Here is a 24,832-nt window from a genome sequence, read left to right on the forward strand (position 1 = left end):
TTGCATCTGCAAATTGAAAGACATGACACTTTCTTTCGATCATATGAAAAGAGGGGCACCCGTACGGATCAGGTATGGATAAGATAATCCTGATTGTCAATATCAAGTCAAGTACTGAAATAGCTGTGATTCGGTTCAGAAGCAACACCCTTAGGATGACAATTCTTGTGTGATTCCCAAATTCGGACAGAAAGGATATGGGCGGGTTTTTTGGGCTATGGTGGTGTGCAAATCTGCAGATTGCATATTCCATCATGTCCAGAGAATTCGTACTTATGCCTCATGTCAAATTGTGCAAAATGGACGGTCAAAAGAATGAATTGCGTTCGTTAGAATAGAAAAAATAAGAGCAGAGCTGTGTCTCTGTATTTGCGCGTTGTCAATGTAACTGCCAACTTGTAATAATGATGTTTGTATTAACTTGACTTTTTCTTAGGTTTTGTGAAAAGAAGTTCAGCTGAGAGTACAGCGATATTAGTTCTGTGTGTTTGATGTACAATGTTTGTTGATGAGTCACTTTTATAATTCAACAGTCTTGAGGGGTTACGGATTGACCATTTTAATAGAATAAGTTGTCTTTTGGTTAAAACAGATTCTAGTTGATACCTACACAAGTGACATCAGTCTTGAATATCCTTTTGTGGAGATGTATTAATATATCTCCATGAGGGGAATATGTCGTGTATTAGTATTCAAGACTGATGAATATGAAGTTAATATGCTATTAATACATTATGAACACAAATTGTCAAGAAGTTCCCTGTCAGAGTGAGACCAAAACAAGGAGACCAGAGGGTTGTGAGTGGGGGAGAACAGCTTTAGTGATCTAACTAAGGTAAACAGTCTAGCTATCCTGTCTATTGTCTTAGGTGCTAGCCTAAAAGACCACACCCAGCCGAGTTCTTTGTTCCCAAAAAGGCATTGTAATTATGCGATCTATTCACACATGTTGCCATCTCTCTCTCTCTCTCTCTCTACAGCCAGCCAGTAAAGAAATAGACTTAAACTGACTTATTGTAAATTATAACTAGCTCACAGTAAAAGCTTATTCTATAGTAAGTACACAAGTGTGAACAAATGTGGTTGGGGAGAAGCCAGTTAGTTGCATGTAGACATTTCTTCTTGAATCTAAGGAAAACGCCAAGTCCCCTTTTAAATCATCTCTTTCTGTCTAAATCATTCATACAAAGTTGAATACAAATATGTGTGGTCTTATTTTGAAGGTAATAAGGTGTTAAACAAAGATTGCATAATATGAGCTTGTGTAAAGGTACAGTTTTATAGATAAAGGTTAAAGTAAATTGTCACATGTTTAAACCAAGTGAGATGCTAATTCCTTGTGCCGATTGAGAAGGCCTGCCCAAGAAGGTCTATTGTTCTATAAAATCTGTGTTGTGAGTGGTCAGAAGGAGGAATATCTGGTTGCTTATAACATGGTGCTATTGGGAAAAACAGGACTCTCTGTGTTTTTCGGCTATACACAGTTGTCACGTTCAACAGGACAAAGCAGGTCCCATGAACAAAGATGCGAAATACAACATTGAACCCTGTATTTGTTGCCTTTTTGACAATAAAACATTGTTGAAAATGACTGCCTCGGACCTTAAAGGATTGTGATTTATTACCACCCAGAGAAACATGTCTTCTTCCGTCTTCCAAAATGGGCTCAGTTTACCACACCGTCTTTTTAGTTTTTTCTCTAATAACGATTATTACTTATGCTGCTGAAATGTCGTACTCTTATGTACCTGTACACAAGATCTAACAATAAAGACCAATGTTGATACAGCCATGCCATTCATGACTATGGAACAAAAACAGTCCAGTCCATCAGATAAATAACACAATTGTTTAATGATTTCTTGGTAACTGGTTTTGCATACACATCTCTTATGTACCTGTACACAAGATCTAACAATAAAGACCAATGTTGATACAGCCATGCCATTCATGACTATGGAACAAAAACAGTCCAGTCCATCAGATAAATAACACAATTGTTTAATGATTTCTTGGTAACTGGTTTTGCATACACATTCTGCATTCACAGGTGCCTTATTTCACCAAACTAAAATCACTCTAATGTGCTAGAGTGATACCTTATTTCACCCTTCAAAATCACTCTAATGTGCTAGAGTGATACATAATTTCCATATTTCTGATCTGCTCACTGTGTTTGAGAGACAGGACAGTAGTGCTGTGGACAAGAAATACTTTGAATAAAGCACTAGAACAGAATAACATTCCTTACAGCAGTGAAAAATAATAACAATGCACTACATTAATGACTTGTGCAAACTTGACAAATTCAAAGAAAAGAAAATAGACACAAATGTGCTCGTTTGTCTTTTAACACTCGCATGACTGAGGTTTCATTATCCTCCACACTGCCTGAAAAACGATCATTTTGATCCACAAATCAGGCTATCCTATTGGCCACTGTCTCCCCTCTGTGCTCCAGACTAGTTCACACTTTCTCCCCCAAACAGTGGGGGGTTCCATTGTCTTCTAAATAGCTGAGAGTTGAAAATGGGTTGCCAAATTTTGAGAGAGAAATAAGCAGGCAGGTCTATGAAAGTGTTACTGCATGCGTTGTGCCCTGAGAAAACAGTGAGACATGAAGCAGTAGGCTAGTGTGTATTTCTATCTGTCTCCTATATGTCATCATGATTTGTGATTTGTGTATGTGGGGATCTCATGCAGTGTTGATTTCGTTAACGAAAACGAAACGAAATATGTTCGTCAACGCACATTTTTCAAAGGACGAAGACGAGACGAGACCACCACCCACATGAATAAACAATAACTGGGACTAAATCATTATGCAATTTCGTTGACTAATAAAGACGAGACGAAAATGTAGTTCACTAAATAAAGACTGGACTAAAATCTATGGTCATTTTAGTTCACGAACAAAGACGAGACGAAATATTATATCATATATTTATTATATGATTTTGTCACTCCCTGTCTCCTTTGATGCGCAGCGCAGAGCATGCTGTTCCTCACTCACACACACCCCCTTTTAAAGTTGCAGCCGCGCACGCACATACACACACACAGAGTCACACCACCGTCAAATGAATGGCAGGAGGATTCAGATTTCAGAGCGAAACTTTACAAAATAAAACGGTAAAATGCTTTGCACGGGGCTCGGGAGAAAGAGAAGAGGTGATATATGGACACATTTTCGCTACATCGATGTGGAGAACAAAACACAATGCTTGATTTTATCCGAAGGCAAGCAATGTGGGAAAAACACAACAACTTGAAGAGACACAAGCGTTCACCACAAAGAAATCGAGTTATAAGTTAACAAAGGGTTTGGTGGTGGTTGTTTACAACGTAACATTAAACGTGGTGTTGCCTGTCGGCTTAATGTTCCAACAAAAACACTAATCCGACCCCAAAGTGCCCAAACTAATGCTGACGAACTTACGTTAGCTTCTTAGCATGTAGCGATAAACTTACACCTGGTGTTTGCACTTTCTCCATTTACAGCCCGTACATCTACACAAACGTTCAGATTTCAAATATAAAGTGCTTACCTCATGGCCAGGGATGTTACAATTCTGTTCGGGTAACCCATAAGTACCCATAATTTCCGTATTGTCCAATAAAAAACATTTTAATCCGATCGGTGGCCATTTTCTCCGTATTTTCTCCATGCTTTCAACTACGTGACCCTATCGGTTGGGAGGTGTAATTGCACTCTGATACACTATAACTCTATGAGCAAATGACCGCCAATCGGATTAAAATGCTTTTTATTGAACAATACAGAAGTTACGGGTACTTATACCCACCCGAAGTAAATTGTAACATCCGTGGCCAAGGAATAAGAACTTTATATTTGAAATCCGAACTTTTATGTAGATGTACATGGAAATGGAGAAAGTGCAAAAAACAGGTTGAAGTTTCGTCATGACTGTCATAATATGACCGTCATGTAATGCTGCTATAAATCTAGTAGCTGCAACCGAACTATAGTAACTTGTAAACAACCCAGTGTGCAAACTGTGCACAAAACACGTGGGTAGCTATATTATTATTACCATTATAATGTAATTATATAATAATAATAATAATAATAATAATAATAATAATAATAATAGAAAGACGTGAAAAACAAGCCCAAAGTCGCTTATAATAAGCAGACATGGCAACATAGACTCGCATAGACTCGCTGCGCAGCAGCTCGTCTACGGGCCGCTCTGCGGGGGCTCTGGAGGTGTCAACTGCTCTTGTCTGGGGGAGAGAGGGGGAGAACGGTCAATTTAGCCGAAATATAACGGCTGGGATGGTATATATGGTATATATTTCATATTTATAATACGTTTAAGAAAGAAAAAAAAACGGAGATGATTTGAAACAAATATTTAGGAAAAGTCATGAAAGGGGAACTTTCTCAGAGCTTCATGAGAGAAGATAATCCACTTTAAATTCTCAAAATCGGTCACATTGATGGCTTAGTCACGCAAGTGTTAAACAGTAAAAGCTGAGTATCTTCAAAAGAAACACTAACTGTGTTCTCAGGTCAGTTTTTTTCCTGTCTTTTAGCTTAACGTTTCTTGATTCAGTTTAAGAAAAGCACTTCGTTCCAAGATCACCCTGGCTCTGTTACGTCTGACCCTGGTAAGATCACCAGTGATACTGAACACTCTCTCAGTAAAGGCCTGTGACGCTGGCATGGCCAGAAGGTCCAGAGCAAGAGGTTTTAAGGTCGGGTAGGCGGCTGAGCTCTGTGCCAGCCAAAACTCAACACCAGTGTCTTGGTGTACGCCGTGGGAGAGCGCTTCTTTGTACCTCCTCAGCTCCTGCTTGACGCAGGCCTTGAAGGAGCGAGGCTTGAACTGCCTCGCCGCAGACAGGAACCTGAATCTGGGTCGCTTGGAAGCGGACGGTTCCGCGTCTTCCTTCGCCTCGTCCTTAACGTCTTTCTCAGTCTCGTCTGCGTGTTCCTGCGTTCCCGACACCAACGTCTCTGTGACGTACTCTTCCGCTTTGTCCAGAAGCTCCTGGATCGGCTCGTCGGAGCCGTCGACAAGGATGTCCGAGACGGTGGGGTCCAGGAGGCAAGCGGCGGGCGCCAGCGGGGAGAACACGGGATCGCCGGCGACCAGGAAACAGCCGGAGCGCTGCTCCAGGTCCGTCTTCATCTTCTGCGCCAGGGTGCCGAGGTCTCTGAAGGCCGAGAGGAAGACGAAGTTGGAGAGGTGTGCGATGAGGTCGAGCAGGGCGGGTACGACCAGGGACAGCGACATGGTGTCACTCTGGAGGATCTTTGTGTGTTCCGCAAAGGGCAGCAGGAGATCTCGGAGGACGGATAACTTGTTCCATTCACCTGTAGGGGTTGTAACCATCATGACATTTTTACTCGATGATTCATTAATGTCATACAATAATTGCGATTAATGATCTGATTGTATTTTTTGCATTGAGCCTTTTAGGCTTTGTAAACCATGTCAAATAACCTAAATATACACAGAAATGACTGGCAATGACTGATACCGATATTAAAAATCTAAATAAATAATGTGCTATGGACAAATTAATAATCATATTTTCAAATAAGAAAATAAACAGTAGAAATAGCTGATCTACAAGCTCTTTTATTTATGTATGAAGATGTCTGAACATTTTTCAACAGACAAATTCATTCACATGAATGGAAATGATACTGGCACTTATCGTCTCTGTCGGGTGGAAACCTCATATGTCCAAAACCGTTTCAGGATTCAAATAAAAAAAATACCAAAAGTACCAGATCTACAAGCTCAAAATCTGCTACTTTTGATGCTTTTGTGTGAAGCTGTAGTATGATCAAGTTGGGCATTCATTTACGAAAAAAAAAAAGTTCGAATATGGAGATAAGAGGTTTCTGCCGACAGCATCATTATGCAAAACGAATTGCCATTATCTCAAATAATTGCGACTATTCACCTGGCAGGAGGCAGTCCCACCCCATGTCTCCAGAAACCAGGACGATGGCGTCCTTAACCTGAAGGAGACGTGTAATCATGAGGTAGGTGCTGGACCATCTGCTGACGCAGTCTTTGATCACAGTCAGACCGCAGAGCTTCAGCAGGCGCTCCGTGGCCGGTGAGGACGTGCGGAAACGCTTCACGAGCGTCCTGGTCTTGTCCAGGAGCCGCTGGACACAGGCTTCCTTCTGCACGTTGTTAACCACGAGCTGAAGAGTGTGGACAACGCAGGGCATCCTCTCCATCATGGCTCCATACCTGCATATGGCATACAAAAGACAAAATCATTTGGTTAATGGGATTCTATACAAGACTGAGAGAAGGCTGCGGAAGGGGCCTTTGTTGCCTAGAGTTGAAACTCGTAAGTTTAATTGTCTTGTGAACATGAGCAACAATTACAAACCAGGTTTCCGTCTCTCTTGCATGGATCTGAAACCCCACACCCCTGCACACAAAAACGCTGTTAGGAGCAGTTAACGTATGGATATGATTTAGATTGTGGCATTAAATATAATCATTGTTAAAAGCATAAGACAGCACAGACACTGACTTTTAAAAACGAGTCATTGTTTGAATGGAGGAGACATCCACCTGCCTGCCAAATCTCTATGCTATTGGTAGCTTTCATTCATTGAAATACCTCTACCATCTTTCTAATTAAGCCTAATGCGCTGAAACCTGCAAGACAGTGAATAAAGCCATCATTTAGAGTCTGTCCTATTGATAGCTGTGATTTAACCATTATCACTGCTGAAGAAATGCACACCACAGCACAGTTATAATAAATTACAATGTGACATTTTCTCCATTATGTCTACCTCCTTAACTTTAATCCTCTATACTTAGTGAAACGGACCTGAGTTGCAACTGTCTTTTCCCTGTACACCAAATCTCTTTGCTGAAAATAGCTTATCTACAAGCTCACAACGCGTCGCATTGTGACGCGTTGTGAGCTTGTAGATCAGCTATTTTCGGCCAACGTTCCCCCCAGAATAAGGATGCTGGGGCTCAAGTGGTTAAAGCTGTTAAGAAAAGGCTGCCATTACCAAATGAGAGGAAATTGCAGGACATTTCTTCACTATTCCCTCACAGCGTCTATCTTGTAATGGATAAATTAGAATGCCAACCTGTTCTTCTATCATTTCTGTACTATCTAACTTTATCTGAACTAAGAAGGTTTAAACTCACAGCAGGGGTCTTTAGTCAACCACTCTACACATGAATGTGCTAAATGTAACTCACCTACAGCTGTAAATGGAACAGCTGATCTGAATCCTTCATGCTACTGTCACTGTCTCAGCTATGTGTATTTGTGTAGCTATGGTTGTGTCTCTCTTATATTTAGTCCATACCTTATAAGACCATTTAGAAAAGCCTCTTTGGTACAATGTGGAGTATAAAGAACTGTGGTAGAGGAGGTTTGAGAGGCTTGTGCCCCGAATGGGCTGTTGGTCAGGCCAGGAGGCCTGGCTCTGAATGATCTGTATGCTGTTGCTCTCTGCCTGAATCTTCCTAATAAATGATCGAAAACTTCACCTGAATGGAATATTATTATTCTATTACATTTGGCGTTGTCGGCAGGATCAATATTTCATATTTCATAACTAATTATGATTATGGATACTTGATCAAAAGAACTTAAGGGTGAAGGACTTTTTGGGGAGAAGATGTTCTCAAAGCAGATCCGGACCACATCCAGACGATGGAGGACAAAGAGGAGACCGCCACAGAAGCAAGCTATGCAGAATCAACTTCTGATGATCTTCAACAAGGTCTACACGATTGGAACCTTGCAGACCGATCTATTCTGTCTGTGATGACAACAAGGAAACCACAAGCTTCAAGCCACAGAGGGAAGGAGCAGAGCATGCGTTTTCCACAGAGCATGCATGGTCACCAGCCATGAGAGCAGCACCAACAATGTCACCATGCAGCAGCAGAGGTGACGAAATCGACACCATACAAACAACAAGAGACTTTGCCACAGCAGGAGGACAAGGCACAGAGAGCCACAGAGAGCATTTGAGAGCCACTGAACTGGGACCCACCAGCCCAATGGAGATCACTGCCACAGAGAGACATGCTGCACGTGAGAGGCACTACTGGAACCACTAGCAGAGTGGAGATCGCTGTCAGAGACATAACCAAATGGACCCGTACGCCAAGTGAAGATGGAGGAAAGAGCCAGGAAGACTGGAAAACTATATTCAATATCTAACTGAAAATATTTGTTCATACTGCCTAATCTCTGGCATATCAACGTCTGGGGTGAGATAAATTAGGTCGTGAAAAGCGAGCCCTCCGTGAAAGTCGGAAAATACCTGTACTCCGGTGCAAAGTCCTTAAAAGGAAATTAGGTCGTGTAAGACGAGCCGTCCGTGAAAGTCGGAAAATACCTGTACTCCGGTGCAAAGTTGGTGGAAGCCAAATTAGGAATAAGGAAACTGTCAAAATCAATCCGTGAAAGGCGGTCCGAATTGGTAAATGAATCTGTATGGAGCCCTCAGTCTTGAGAAACAGAGATTTAACATACAAACAGAGATAGATTTGACATTATGAGTGAGAGGCTTTCAAACCTAAAACAACCAGGTCTATTAGTCTGTAATATGTTTCATGTGATATGTTTGATATTTATCTGAATACATTAATATAGGAATTTGAGATAAAAGCTGATATCTAAAAGAAAAAATTAGTCAACTGGGCATTGGCCATAAATGTGGAAATATTTGTTTTGACTGCATAGTCTCTGGCCTTTTAACGTTTAGAAGGGAGAGAAGTGTTTAGACACGCGTATCGCCCCAATTAGCCAGCGTGCTAAGGGCCCTTTGCCTTGAAAAACAGAGATTTAATGTCCAACCAGATAAAAGATTTCACATATACTAAATTCTAGAAAATGAGAGAGAGAGAGAGCTCTACAAAAATGGTTGAGTAAATATATAGCTATATCAACATGTAGGTAGGAAAATGTCTATTGATTTGGCATTCTATAAATCACCTGTCGTATGTACATGAATATGATTATTCATGTACAAAAAGAAAAAACTCTGGAATGTAATGGATAAATTAGAATGCCAACCTGTTCTTCTATCATTTCTGTACTATCTAACTTTATCTGAACTAAGAAGGTTTAAACTCACAGCAGGGGTCTTTAGTCAACCACTCTACACATGAATGTGCTAAATGTAACTCACCTACAGCTGTAAATGGAACAGCTGATCTGAATCCTTCATGCTACTGTCACTGTCTCAGCTATGTGTATTTGTGTAGCTATGGTTGTGTCTCTCTTATATTTAGTCCATACCTTATAAGACCATTTAGAAAAGCCTCTTTGGTACAATGTGGAGTATAAAGAACTGTGGTAGAGGAGGTTTGAGAGGCTTGTGCCCCGAATGGGCTGTTGGTCAGGCCAGGAGGCCTGGCTCTGAATGATCTGTATGCTGTTGCTCTCTGCCTGAATCTTCCTAATAAATGATCGAAAACTTCACCTGAATGGAATATTATTATTCTATTACAATCTTCCTTCTTCCTCTTTTGTTGACTTCTGTTATCCAGAACATTTTGACAACGAGCGCAGTTTGAAGATCAACTAAGAATGTCTGAGCATGTGTACGCCGAGCCGGAGCTGAATGTGTACGCCGAGCCAGACCTGACGCCGAAGGTGAGATATGGCCGAAGAGAGAAGGAGGACAGAGGAAAGAGGGTGGAGAGGATAGTGGACATCTATGTCTCTGCGGATGAACCTGACCCTGGGAGACAGCAGCATGCCGTGCAGAAGAACACAGCACCAGAGCCACATGGAGGTACAAATAAATGCTGCTATGATTTAACACATTAACCCTGGTGTGCCTATATTTGGGCATTATCATTATTGTCAAACATTTCAATATATACTTCTTTTTTTTTTATAGTGGAAATAGCAGATCTACAAGTTCACAACGAATTGCAAGTGACATGCGTTGTGAGCTTACACATTAGGGCTCTATGAATGTTGCACAAGTGCAGTTGCACAGACACAATAATAGCGTGTCTGGACTGGAGTGGAGAAGTGGGTATATTATAATTTTGCCCCAAAAACATCTAGGTGGCGTAAGGCTGAGGTGGGTAACCTTTTCAGGTGCAGTGAAAACCACCAGTGAAAAGATTGATTTTTTTATATCGACTTTTATATGCTGCTTATTAGAATTATAAAAGCATAGAATAAGTAAATTTAAAGTTGTACAATGCAGAATCACAAATAACGATTTTTAGCAACCTCTGCTGGTCACTACCGTCACTGCATACAATTTCCGTAGTCCTCGATTACCCAGAATTCCATTCGTTTTCACCGGAAGCCGGAAGCGTTTCAAAAAGCGATCTTTTAATTGTTTTATACTATCTACGGATCGTTTCTCTTAGCCAGTGGAGCATTAGTTACCATGAGCTGTGCTTTCTTTTTCTGTTCTTTTTCGATCTTCCAATCCTACATTCTCTTAAAATCAGCGTGAGGTTCCTTTTTGTTATTAGCGCGGTAGTTCCTGGCCAAACAGGAAACCGTTGCGCTAGTTCCTGGCCGACGTCATGACGTCGGCCAGGACGTCGGCCACGACGTCATGACGTTGGCCAGGAACGTCATTTTCCCGGGAAAGTCCCCCCCGTCCACGTTCAATAGAAAATATATAAATAAAAGGATTCCGGGGGTGAAATTCATGGAGTGGGTGTTGTGAAACTTTTGCCACTCACAAAAGATATACAATTTAACTTTAGTTTTGTTGAAAACGTTACCTAGTATGCCTTTAACAATAAAACCTAACAAAGAATGAGCCTATAATTTAATATGAGTAATAATGGTATTATAAATTCTGAATATGTGGGGAGAAAGGTTTTATGCACATCAAACAATAATGGTTAATAATGGTTGTTTGAACAACCAGGAACAGCGCCCTGTATAAAGATTCCTCAGAAACAATGACGTAGGCTACTCTAAATTAGGATGGGCGATGCAATCGCACATCGGTGATCACATGGATGAACAACTATGTTTGTCATACGACAAATAGTGAAAATAGCTCATCTACAAGGTCATAATGTGTTGTGTTGTGAGCTTGTAGATCTGCTATGTTTTTTAATGTTTTTGAAATGTGATTTGTTATTAATCTTTGAAAATCTGCTCAAAATAGCGACACTGGCGTTAGTATGGTTAAAGGGACTACACCATGAATTTTAACTTTTTCTTCTTTTTTGTGTGTTTTTGGTCTCCCCTACCTCTCTTCTATCCCCAAAAATACCCCAGTTTGAACACTCAGGCTTTCACAGCAAATCTGGGGTTTTCTGTAAATTGGTCTCAAAACAGGCCAAACTGATTTGGTCCCTGACGTGACGTCAGCTCTCAAAGTCACTATTTTAGCACGTAAACAAACGCAAACAAAGTTGATTCAGACAATATAGAACATCACCAAACCCAGTACTGTTTTTTTTTAAAATAAAAATGTCAACTTCCTGTTGATTTTGCCATTTTTAATAAGTAGAAAACCTGGACTGGATCCGCGGATCCGGATCCAGATCTTCAAATAGTAAAATCAACAGGAAGTTGACATTTTTATTTTAAAAGAAAACAGTACTGGGTTTGGTGATGCTCTATATTGTCTGAATCAGCTTTGTTTGTGTTCATTTATGTGCTAAAAGAGTGACTTTGAGAGCTGTTTTACCATACAATGTAAGTCAATGAGGAGCATATTTTTGAATGATCAATTTCTAATCAATGGAGCAATTATTTTTGATTTCTTGCCCACCTTTGGAGTTACATCATGGCAAGGTAACTAACTACACAACCCAAACCTCTACCAAAGTGGTCTTACCCTTTAAAGTCAGGTCAGCTCACTTCACTGGTTAACAATGCCTGGAGGAGGGTGCAGGCTGGTGACATTAAGAAGGGGACAGTCATTGTGCTCTGTGCCTGGTCTGTGTGAAACGCAGATTAGGATTCTCTAAAGAGTATTAAAGCTACCCTCTGTAAATGTCCTGTTCTACCCCGGATTTGAACCTGGGTCTCCTACGTAAGTGCTGACAATGACATCTTTACCACCAAGCTAATAGAGCCTGCCTGCTTGCTCAGGGGAGATAATTACCACTTGTCTCCCAGTCGTGTCAAACCAGACACAGGATCTAAATGTCTCAATAGAAGACCAGGGAGACCAAATACAACCACCCCAATTGTATAAGTTATATTGTATTAACATACTACCATGCAGATTGGACTACATAATATTGTAATCACTCAAAAAAACGTGACATGGTGCAGCATTAAAGGGCAAGACCACTTTGGTAGAGGTTTGGGTTGTGTAGTTACCTTGCCATGATGTAACTCCATTTGGGGCCGGTGGATTGGCGTGAAGCAAATTGACTATTTCTGGAGGTGAAGCGCCGTGTTTTTTCATGTGCGTTTGATATTTTGGGGTCTCACTATGTGCCCCTGTGAGAGGAGAGGTGCAATAGCAGGTGTATCATCTGCAATTTACGACCAGCTACACTGCAATTTTTATGACTTCACCTGTCACCTGTTTGGAGTCTACTGTACCACTGTATTGCCATTTCTGGCGCTTTAGTTGACGGAGATGTACTCAGATAGATGTCTAAAAAAACAATCACACAAAAATATGTTTTACATGTGTTATTGTGTTTGCTTTTGTATTAAGCCCTGAAGATGGAACAATTTTTTTTTCCTGTTTTTTACCCATTTAGACCTGAGACCGATTGTAAAAATGCCTACTAAATCAGTAAAAAACAGTTTTCTGAAAAACTCATGTTGCTATATATCGTCTCTGTATGTCCAAAACTGTTACTTTTCAGGATTCAAATGAAAAAATACAAGCTCAAAACGCATCACTTTTGATGAGTTTGTGTGACGCTGTAGTATTAGGGCGAAAAAAGGTTAAAATATGGAGATAAGAGGTTTCTGCCCGACAGCAATGATATACAGTATAGCTCAAATCTAAAATGACACAGGTGCTTTCCCGGATTGAATGGGTTAATGCATTCTAACCGGTTTCGCTTCTCAAGATGGGTTTCTCCTTTGTAATAGGCTAACTGACTGGTCAACTATTCAGTACAGTTTTTGTTTGGCTCATCACTGGACATCATTGAACCCTTTCTTCTGGTGTTTAGTAATGTTTGAAACAGGGCGTGTACACACGGATGGAGAGTCCAGTGTACTGTCCATGGACTTTTGTCTTTCCTAATGCAGTCCTCAAAACATACTCGGAACACTCCAGCCCCATTTCATAGACAAAATTTCTCATGGACAGTTATGCACAGACACAAACAAATGTCAGAACAAAGTTGTATGTAAAGCTCCGTTTGTTGATTCTCCTTGTTGCAGATTCTGAATTGATGAAAGAGAAAAACACCCTGATGGAAGAGAAAAAAGAGAAAAACACCCTGATGGAAGAGAAAAACAGCCTGATGAAAGAGAAAAACACCCTGACTAAAGATCGAGACGACCTTCTTTGTAGTCAGTGAGACATAACTGTTTTTGTTCATAAATACTGTATATCACATTGTTGAGCAAATGGGAGAACAGTTGCTAAGTTCATTCTTTTGTTGTTAGAACAATGTGGATGGCAGACATTTGAGTTTGGCAGCGGTTGTTATCACGTCAATATTAAGGAGCGGAAAACCTGGGAGGGCAGCAGACAATACTGTAGAGACAGACGATCGGACCTGATTGTCATAGACAGCAAAGAAAAACAGGTAGGGGAGAACAGGGTAAGATGAACCTCTGGGTAAGTTGAACCACCCCCTGTTTTTTTTTGCTGGTCAAAGTTAATTTTTTACTTTTCTGGTATAATGATTTTTATTTTAAAGCAAATGTACCCAGGTTGAAACTTATATATCATGCATGTTGGTGATATTCCAATGTATAAAACCATGTGAATCATTTAGCTAAAGATTAGCCTGAAGCATTCAGCTTGCCAGGTTAGGTAAAAATGGTGGCCATGGGGCAAGATGAACCAAATGCCTTGGGGTAAATTGAACCAATTATCCTAATATTAATCACCATTCATATTTTTTATTATGTCTTTTCTTCTCAAATTATTCTGTATGACCTTTCATTTGGATGAATACACTCATTCAAGAGAAGTTTTCAATATTGTATTAACAATTGCAAATATTAAAAGGTTCTGAATAACAAACATTATTTAATTGGTTTTATATTGTTTAAATACCATTAAGAAAATAAATATGACTATTTGCAAAAGGGAAATGTGTTTAAACAAGTAAGTTTAAACAAGTTTAAACTTATTTGTTCAAGTTTAAACTTGAAAATGCAAAATATCATATGGGTAAATTTACCCCTTGACTAGGATCAACTTACCCCTTACCTGGGGCAAGTTGAACCACATGACCACTTTTTTTTGAGAACCCATATTTTTACAACCATTTGTCATAGATGCACACTCATAATTTCAATTGATAGAAGACATCTTCAAGTTTAAGTAGATGTTTAGATTTTACTTCCATCTAATTTTTCCTTGCCTAGAGGTCAACATAAGTAAAAAGTGGTTCATCTTACCCCGTTCTCCCCTACTGTGCTGTAATCTATTCCACTTTGTGGAGACACAAAACTGTTGTACAGTACAATAGTAACTAGCAGCTTTTTTTTGTCCAGGACTTTCTTATTAGTTTAAACGAGAGAGTGTGGCTGGGTCTGACTGACATAGAGGAGGAAGGAACTTTTAAATGGGTGGATGGAACACCACTGACCACACCAACGTAACACTCATCTTCATCTTGTACATTTCAACAAACATCTGAGTACATTTAAACATATTTCTCCTTTGCCACCCTTTTCTAAATGGTATTACTACAAAATGTGATAATAAAATACAAACCTACCACACAGTAACAAACAAAATTATGCCTCTTGTCTATATCACGCCATGCAGTTCATTTCTATCTAATATCTAAAATATGATTTGAGGTCACAATTTAAAAACTGAAGATTCAGAGTGAAAAGCCATCAATGTAACGGTATCGTAATGAAGTAAATGTTCCTACTCCTCCAGCTACTGGTTACCTGATAAGCCGGATAACAACGGAGACGAAGACTGTGTTGAGTTTCTCAAACTTGAATCAGCTACAGATAGCGGATGGAAAAATGGACGTTGTACTGGAACCGTTAACTATTGGATCTGTGAAAGAGTTATTGACTGAAATTGACAGCATTGTTTGTGTGTGTGTGTGTGTGTGTGTGTGCGTGCGTGCGTGCGTGCGTGCGTGCGTGTGAGAGACAGAGAGAGTTAGCTGTCGTGTTGGTACAGCTAGCTTATGTTTTGGTTTGATTTGTCTGCCTTGTAATTCTACACAATATGCACTGTTAGGCATTACATTTAAATGTACTGTACTAGAGGTTCGGGCGCGAGCTTTGGATTTGTTGGTCCCTGCGTGTCCCTCTCTCTGTCTCTCTGTCGCTGCAGCACAGAGTGGCCAGTAGAGATTGGATTTATGGCTCTTTTAAGGGAGCCGGATCTTGGGGATCCGTTCCTTTCAAAGAGCCGTTGAAAGGACTGGCTCATTTATGGCTCATGTGTATATATTTATATATTACAAATATATATATATAAATATGTATGTATTCATATGTCATAATATTATTTACATTTATATTATAGATATAATTTATATGTTAAATATATATTATTATGTACTAATACAACATATAACATTGTGATATAATGGGAGTGAATATGTAAAGAAATCATACAAATTGTGCACTTGGTGACAAGCTTTTGAGTTTTGGCATGGTGTTAGGTACCTTATGCCCATACCTAACACCATGCCAAAAATCTAAAGCTTGTCACCAAGTGCACAATTTGTATGATTTTTTACATATTCCCTTCCAGCTTATAGACATTTTAAGCTCCCGGCAGCCATCACGGACGTAATGTTGAAAATAATGCCTTTCCACAACTCAGATTTTCCTAGATTTTTAGTATGCTTTTTAGCATGCCCAATACTAACAGAATCCATTGAAAAATATTTTCTATCAATTATTTGGATTTTCAATCATATACTATCTAATCTAATATTGGAATCATTGCAAGCACACCACTAGGGGGCGATCCCAACTTGCTTGCGGTGGTATTTGAAAACCTTATGCCCATACCTAACACCATGCCAAAAATCTAAAACTTGTCACCAAGTGCACAATTTTTCTGAATTTCCTTCAGCTAGTAGAATAATAGAAACGTTAGGTTTGATGAACTGTCAAGAAGATTAGTTTGAAAAGTGAAGTTTTGAAGTGGCTGTGACTGCGTGGCACGCGCGCACACACACACACACACACACACACACACACACACACACACACACACACACACACACACACACACACACACACACACACACACACACGGTTAGCGAGCAAGAACGGAGGCAAATGCGTCGTCCGGATGAAAATTCATAGAGCGTTGCTTGTTTCTCTTGCGAAACCTGGCATACCCTGAGAAGTGGTGAATCCATCGTCTTAGAGCCTGCGTTTAGACGCTAGCGTGGGTAATAATGTTTTGTTTGGGATGTGCATGACGGACATATTAGCGTGAGTGTGGTGGGAATAGGGACATTACTGCGGTGACTGTGACGACACCATTAAGTACTATTAGACATTTTTGGCTAACGCTAAACGGTGCTAAATTGTTTCCCCTTCCGGTGTGGTCGGTAATGTGGGGAATTTGTGTTGGACGAATGATTGATTAATTATGCTCCGAGGAGGCAAATGTGTAGTGAGCACTGAAAAGTAGACGAAACAATACGTAAATGAATCGCGCACGTTGTGGCTGGTGTTGTGGCTGGTGTTGTGGTGACATGTGATATGTTGTTGTTGTGTTGATACAGAAAAAATTAAATGGCGTCGGAAGGGCTGACTTCTTTCTAATGTAATATTAGATATCATCTCTGTCGGGTGGAAATGTCCAAAACTGTTACTTTTCAGGATTCAAATTCAAAAGTAGTAGAAGTAGCAGATCTACAGGCTCGAGATCTCCTACTTTTGGGACTTTTGTGTGACGCTGTAGTATGATCAAGTAGGGCGTTAATTTACACAAAAAGCAAATATCCGTATTTTATACTTTTTTTGTATTCTTACTTTTTATTACTACTACTGCTTTGTATTGTATTGTTATATTAGGACAGTTTTGCGGAACACTGGTCCCACCAACATTTCACAGCAATCTGTTCCATTTTAATACCAGATAGATCACAGCGCGTCAATTCGTGCCACGCTGTGAGCTTGTACATCCGCTATTTGTTTTTTAAGTTTTTTTCATCTTGAATGTGTTGAATAATTTTGAATTACAATAAAGTGTGTGATATTCTGTCTAATAAAAACTACTTAAAAAGTATCAAAAAGTTTGCTTCTCACACAGACTGATGAAGGTCACCTGATCAAAACATTGTAATAGCCGATCTACTACCATTAAAACCGGGAAGGCATCTGTGTCATTTTAGATTTTAGCGTTGGCTATTCAAAAATAGCAGATATACAAGCTCGCAGCGCGTCACTTCGTGCCACGCTGCGAGCTTGTATATCTGCTATTTTTGAACATTTTTGAAAAATCTTGAAAGTGTGAGAACCCCTGATTTATATGGCCTCAGGTCTTAATGGGTTAGAATCATTTACCTTTGTTCTTCCACGTCTTCAAACTGTCCGTCATCGTCCTCTTCCTCCGAGCTGGGCGGCTCCTCCTCCTCTTCCTCCTGGTGTTTAAATGCTGCCACCATGTGGCTGCCGCTGTCAGTGATCACCGTGAGGATCTTGTCCTGCGTTATGCCCCACGCCTCCGTGCAGCGCTCCACACACATCTTTATTACCTGAGCATAGGGAGTGCAACAGTTAATTGAAACCAATTGATGTAATCATTTATGAAAAATAATCCATATAATTTTTAAAGAAAATAATTTATTTGAGAGTAATTTTTATTTATGTTGTTTCTTCCAAAATCTTTAAAAAATTGCAAAAAGAGCTTATCTACAAGCTCATGAGGTGCTTGTAGACTGGCCATTTTTGTGCCACACTACTGTGTGACGAAGTACAAAATAGGGCTCTAGTGGTTTACGTTAATCAGACTAATCGATTTAGTATAGTATATATTTACTAAATAATTTTTATCCCTCGATTTTGTAACCCTTTTTTTTCACCCGGTGCCAATTTGCTAAGTGATCCTGGGCACTACACTCCCCCCACCAGCCTAGGGAGGCCAGGGCCGAGCTCATGCCTCCTTCAATGCATGAGAGCCAACTGACCTTCTTGTCACCTGACAGGGGGGAGTTTCCCTGGTTTGACGTAGCGCGTGGAAGGAACACGTTATTCCAACCAGTTCCCTTCCCCTCCATCAGGCGCCCCGGCTGACCAGGGGGGGGCAGTATGGTGACCAGGATTACTACATGTTTTTGTGAGGGTATTAACTACCCTAGGAGACACGGGGAGAACATGCAAACTCCACACAGAGTAGGCCCTTTCGCCAACCCCATCTAGGGTATGGGCGCTGATGACGCGGAGGAGAAGACACGCCTCCAACGCCCACAGCGTCCCCGGCAGGAATCGAACCCAGGACCTTCTAGCTGTGAGGCGACAGCGCTACCGACTGCGCCACCGTGCCCCCATATAGTATATGTTTAGATATTTTTTCGCCTCAATTAGATGATATTGTATGTAAAAGTATTAGTTTTTCTTTCTTTCTTTTTTTTTAAAACGCTTCTCAATTACTCAATTAATCGAAAACGTAATCAACAGACTAATCACTAAGAACATACAGTAATGGTATCTGCAGGCCTATACCTGAGCGGTGTGTGGGTGCGTCATCTGCTCAAGGTTCAGTAAGATGTGTTGAGCTCTCTGGCACTCTGTGCAGAAATAACAAGCGCTGACGGCCAGGAGAGAAGACGCGTAGAGCTCCTTGTTGCCGCTCCAGCTACCCACACAAATCGTGATTTTCTGTGCCCTGGCGAGCCTCTCTTTGAACTTGTGTTTTTCGCCGTGGTAAAGCGTCTCGACCAGCTGGTTTATTTTAGTTTTGTGGGGAACGGTGAGTCTCCCGTCAACGGTCTCCATCATGTTTATGTAATCGGGGTCTTCCACTGTGCGTGCGGGCAGACCCGTTCTGCCGATCCACAGAGCGATGTCGTTCTCCCTGCTCTGCTGTTCCATGGAGTTGGGGTGGTATTTTAAACCTCGAGGATGACGGCAGGCTGGGGATGGTAGTAGCGTGTGGATTCTCGTTCGTAGCGTCCTGCTTCTGTCTAGGAGTAATGGTCTCTGGAATCTAGTGAATTGAAGAGAAAAAAAAAGGATGACATTTTAGAACATGAGTTCTGTGTAGAACAGGTCTACACAGTGACAGTGGATTAATAGTTTACATTACATTGTTGACAAGACAATGTAGGTGCATTGTCTCGAAATCTTCGGTACGTCACTCAGGTCACATACTGTAGATACAACAACTTAAACCCTCTAGGCAAGTGGTTCTCAAAGTGGGGTCCGGGGACCTCCAGGGGTCCCCAGCTAAAGTAGTTAATATAGCATCACAATCATTTTAACCACTTTATCCATTTATATGTTGGCTATTCAAAAATAGCAGATATACAAGCTCACAGCGCGTCACTTTGTGCCACGCAGCAAGTTTGTAGATCTATTTTTTAAAAATTCTGGGAAATGTTTGGGAAATTTTGAATAATCTAGATTTTTTTTTTACATAAATCTTCTCTTCTGAGGATCCCTGGCACAAAACATTTTCAGATGGGAGTCCGCGGCCAAATACATATTAATTTGGGGGTCCTTGACTTGAAAAGGTTTGAGAACCACTGCTCTAGGCCAGGGGTCTTCAACCTTTTCAGGCCAGGGACCCCCAAACTGATGGAGAGATGGAACAGGGACCCCCTACCCCGTAGGGTAGGGGGGGCTACCACATATATTGTGTATACAATTGAAGCTGTGATTGGCCAGTAGTCACTTTGATTGGCAGCTGTGCCTTGTTACTGTTTGTGTGAGACTTCTGCCACCATCTCGGCCAGTCAGGTGTGCAGAGAGAGAGAGAGCTTGTGTCACTGACGGTGTGCATTTCTGGATGAAGGATAACAACTTCTGCCTCCATGTATCTGTTCGCTAAAATTTGGTGGATTCATGTTATGTTTAAAGACAAATTGACATAAAAAAAAAAAAAATTAAAACAAAAATCAAACAACAATTTTGCGGACCCCCTGCAGACCCCCTGTTGAAGACCTCTGCTCTAGGCTAATTAAACTGGACCTGTTGGCTCTGTACTTACAGCTCTGTACTTAAGCAGATCTGCAAGCTCACAATGCATCGTGTCGGGACGCATTGTGAGCTTGTAGAGCTGCTATTTTTTTTCAGAACATGGATGGAGGGGATGGTGGGGGAATGCTTAATAAAATAAATAAATGTAATGCTTAAAAGACAAAAGATGAATACAGATTTGCCCTCCAGTCCTCTCTTGTAAACGTTGTTGAACTCACCGTGGCAGATATGTCTGGATGGTAGGTGCGCAGGTGTCTCTTCAGGTTGGTGGTGTTCTTGCCTCCCATCTTCAGCCCACAGAGGGTGGTCTGTCCCGCATACAGCTGCATCACCACACACTGGGTCTTCCCCTCCACCGGGTCGTACATGAAGTGAGACCACAGGTCACACCTCCTTTTCCTCCCACCGCCAGCCTTTCTCCTCAGTACTGTGACAGTAGACCTGAAGCCGATTCCAAAAATGTCTTCTAAATCCTAACAGTTTCCTGAAAAACCTATGATTCTATATCAGTGGTTCTCAATCTTTTTCATGTCAAGGACCCCCAAAATGATATGTATTTGGCCGCGGACCCCCATCTCAAAATATGTTGTTCCATGGACCAACCAGAAGCAAAGATTGGAGTTACAAATGTTTGCTTTAAAAAATATATATATTCAAAGATTTGCACAAATGTTCATGATTTTTCAAAAATAGCAGATCTACAAGCTCGTAGCGCGGCACTCGTGCTGCGCTACGAGCTTGTAGATCTGCTATTTTTGAATAGCCCAAAGTATAAAATAATGGTTAAAGTGGTTAAAATCTAAAATGACAGATGCTTTCCCGGTCTTAATGGGTTAAAAGGGATATTTCACTTTCAAACATGTTTGGGGGTCATTTTATCGTCTACTCAGGCTTTTGTGAACACCTCAGATAGTTTTAAAGTTGCTTGATTTAGTATTTAGATATTTGATATTCATTTTATTAGCTCCCTTCCTATATAAACCCATTGTAACTCAATGTTAACCATGTTATACAGTCATCATCTGTTTTTACGTCCGGAAACTCCAGTATTCATAACATTTAAAAAACTAAAACTTGGTTCTGGTGACTGATATTATCCTTCTAATATGTGAGGGGCCGTGTTTTTTCAATTACTTTTTTCATTTTTTTTCTTTTTTTTCCCAAAAAAAATAATGTAAACCCCGCCCCCTCACATATTAGATAGATAATATCAGTCACCAGAACCAAGGACGTGTGTTTTAGATGCATCCATCATGGTTAAAATGGAGTTTAAAGTTATTTAATGGGTTTGTATAGGAAGGAGTGTGTCTGGGGGCGTGTCGGAACTCTGAATACTGACCCATGCAACTTAAAAACTGTCTGGGGTGTTCACAAAAGCCTTGCGTAAACATTCAAATGACCTCAAACATGTTTGAAAAAGGGAAATATCCCTTTAAGTACATTCATGGAGTATTTGTTTTCTTTGCAAGCTGCATGACTTTTCAAACATATTGACATATTGTACTTTTGGCACCACTACATTTCTAGGGAGGGACTCTTGGGACCCAAGCTTACCAAAAATATATTATGAATTTACCTCTTAAGCCCGTAAAAATCTGTGAAAATGGCAGATTTACAAGCTCACAGTGCGATGTGTTGTGAGCTTGTAGATCAGCTATTTTCAAAAGATTTTTTATAAATGTTATACATTTGAAAACTTGTGGAAATGGGGACATTCTGCATAATGAGTACTTTTACTTTGGTACTTTAAGTACATTTTGATACCAATACTTTTGTACTTTTACTCAAGCAAATTGTTTTATTCCAGACTTTCACTTTCATTGGTTCTCAAAGTGGGGTCCGGGGACCCCCAGGGATCCTTGACGGAGTTCCAGGGGGTCCCCAGAGCTGATAGTTAGATAGTTAGGAACCAAATGGACCCTTATGGGTCTGTAACTCTGAGAGTGTACAAATGAAACCCCATTTCTACACTCTCAGAGTTAAATTGATTTTGCAATATAAATTGGGGTCCCAGAGATAGAAATGCCATTAAATGGGGTCCGTAGCCTAATGCATTGGTTCTCAAAGTGGGGTCCGGGGACCCCCAGGTCCTTGAGGGAGTTCCAGGGGGTCCCCAGCTAAATGATGGATAGTTAGGAACCAAATGGACCCTTATGGGTGTGTAACTCAGAGAGTGTACAAATTGACATTGATTTAGAGATAGAAATGCCATTAAATGGGGGTCGTAGCCTATTAAATGCATGTCAAACTGGGGGTCCTTGAAATTGAAATGGTTGAGAATCACTGCTAGAGCCGTAAAAATCTTCTCTCATGGGGGTCCCTGGCATATCTTTTCAAATGGGGGTCCGCGGGCTAATAGGTGTCAATTTGGGGGTCCTTGACATGAAAAAGTTTGAGAACCACTGCCCTAATGCATGTCAAACTGTGGATCCTTGAAATTAAAATAGTTGAAAATCAATGCTAGCCTAGAACCGTATAAAAACTTCTCTTATGGGGGTCCCTGAGGCGATTCTTTTCAAATGGGGGGTCCGCGGGCTAATAAGTGTCAATTTGGGGGAATGGGTCCTTGACGTGAAAACGTTTGAGAACCACTGATGACTTACCACCACTGATGACGTCAGGGGGCGGGGCAGTAGGATTGAGGCTGGAAGACGCGCCATGTTCAACAACTCCCCGGCTGTGTCTCTGGGTACAGCCACACATGATGAGATACCGTCCGTCTACGGACGGTAGACGGGCGGAAGTCCCATACACACCCATGTTATCGCGACCGTTCTTCCGGTTTTAAACTTAACATGGGTGTGTATGGGACTTCCGCCCGTCTACCGTCCGTAGACGGACGGTATCCCATCATGTGTGGCTGTACCCTCTGTTTAGGGGGGCTTCTTCTTCTTCTTCTAGGTCTTCTTCCTGCTTTATTTCATGTTCGTGTTCCGTGGAAGCTTCCATTCTCTTTAATGTTTGCACTTACGCCTTCTGGAGTTTTAATTTGTGGACATTTACACCGTTTTTTAGGGGAAACAAATGAGACATAAACATTCTCCTCTCCCTTGGCGTGAGAGCCAGTGTTGCCAGATTTTGCGAGAGAAATAAGCAATCAGGTGACGGTCTATGAATACAAACCCAAAAGAAGCAACTAGGCCACATGAGCACTTTATGATCGGCTATTTGAATTGAAAATAGACGATCTACAAACTCACAGGTGAGCTTGTAGACCTGCTATCTTCAAAAACTCTTGCAATAAAATGTGGAATATTTGGAATATTGTTTTAAATATTCTAACAACACAAATGCAACACAAATGTAAATAGTAATAACAAAATTGTGTTATCATTATTATTATTAAAGGTAGGGTAAGTGATTTGCAATTATTCAAATAATTGCAAAATGGGTCTATGTTCTGATAGTGCTCGTTACTATAGAGTGTCCTGTCCATATAAGGAGTCTCCATGTCTCTCCAGCTCTTTATAAAACAGAAAATGCATTTTCGTTTCAGTTTCAGTTTCATTTCCAATTTTATCCAATCAGGATAGAGAACTCAATCAGGATATAGATTAAACAAGTGAAATTGGAAGTGATGACACTAAGAAATGAGCAGGCAAAATTTGAACAGGAACACTATAAAAATGAAGCTTAAAAATGGGTACTTTCTCCTGATTGGCTGAGATTTTGACACCTACCAGAAAATGTATTTTCTGTTTATTAAAGAGCTGGAGAGACGGGGAGACTCCTGTTACTGAACAAACACTCTATAGCAATGATTACTATCAGAATATAGTGCTTTAACCTTTTAACAAAATACTTTTTGTTTTAACCCAAAAATATCACTTACCCTACCTTTAAATAACCAACTACACTTTAGAAACAAGCCCAAAAAAAACGCAACCTGCAACTACCAATATTTACAAGCAACTTCACAGAAAAGGAAGCCAAAAGTCGCTTATAATAAGCAGACATGGCAACACTGTGTGTGAGCCTGGGTTGTACTTGTCCTGGAATAAAGATACCAAGGATGGGACAGTGACGTCACGGAAGTTTGCGCATGTGTGTGTGCGCGCGCGGGCCTTCGAAGCACTTCCGCATGACAGTGACGCCACTGACGCATCCTTGGTGTCTTTGCAGGAGAGACAGTGAAGCCATGATGTGAAGCTGGAATCGTCCAATCAGGAGTTGTAAACTGGGTGGGACAAGATATGTGATGATGGATCTTCATCAGTACCAGTGCTCGAAAATTACCATTAAAAAATTACAATTTATTAGTTATTATTAATTTTCGTGTGTTTTGTAACTCCTTTGTCAGGGAGAGCAACAGTATAATTAGATTTAGTCCCTTTAGTAGTAATTTGAACATTCTCATTTCTGTTATTAAATATAATATGAGTTATAATGTGTTTTTTTTTCTCTCTCTGTCTCTTTTCCCCCCTGGAACTATCTTAGGCTTACACAGACAGATAACACTGTCTTTACACCACTAATTATTATACACCACTAAAGATTATATTGATTTTACTTTACAAAAACTAGTTTCATGATGGTCACTTTTATTATCTAAATGAAGAAA

At 40.6% G+C, this 24,832-nt stretch overlaps 2 protein-coding genes across 3 annotated transcripts in view; both read right to left on the reverse strand.

The window, feature by feature from the left end:
- The window catches only part of trim2a (tripartite motif containing 2a), a 91,246-nt gene that overhangs the window by 60,691 nt on the left and 5,723 nt on the right, over positions 1-24,832 (reverse strand). The gene's annotated exons all lie outside the window — the stretch shown is intronic.
- LOC308103653 (zinc finger BED domain-containing protein 4-like) lies at positions 1,836-20,735 on the reverse strand. Its single transcript, XM_080453752.1, has 5 exons — positions 20,490-20,735; positions 18,796-19,279; positions 17,638-17,828; positions 5,944-6,242; positions 1,836-5,344 (listed from the first exon to the last, which is right to left on the reverse strand). The coding sequence occupies exons 2-5, from the start codon at positions 19,162-19,164 to the stop codon at positions 4,557-4,559; spliced, it is 1,647 nt and encodes a 548-aa protein (XP_080309878.1). The 5' UTR covers positions 19,165-19,279; positions 20,490-20,735; the 3' UTR covers positions 1,836-4,556.

This window comes from Gymnoscopelus braueri (assembly GCF_963280865.1).
Source record: "Gymnoscopelus braueri genome assembly, chromosome: 2".
Classification (NCBI taxonomy): domain Eukaryota; kingdom Metazoa; phylum Chordata; class Actinopteri; order Myctophiformes; family Myctophidae; genus Gymnoscopelus; species Gymnoscopelus braueri.

Excerpts from the sequence above, each read along its gene's own strand:
- LOC308103653 (XM_080453752.1), bottom strand. The coding sequence starts at position 19,164 with ATGGAACAGCAGAGCAGGGAGAACGACATCGCTCTGTGGATCGGCAGA. Across the intron at positions 17,829-18,795 it reads CGCACCCACACACCGCTCAG|GTAATAAAGATGTGTGTGGA; the intron begins GTATAGGCCTGC and ends CCCTATGCTCAG. Across the intron at positions 5,345-5,943 it reads GTGGGACTGCCTCCTGCCAG|GTGAATGGAACAAGTTATCC; the intron begins GTGAATAGTCGC and ends CAACCCCTACAG.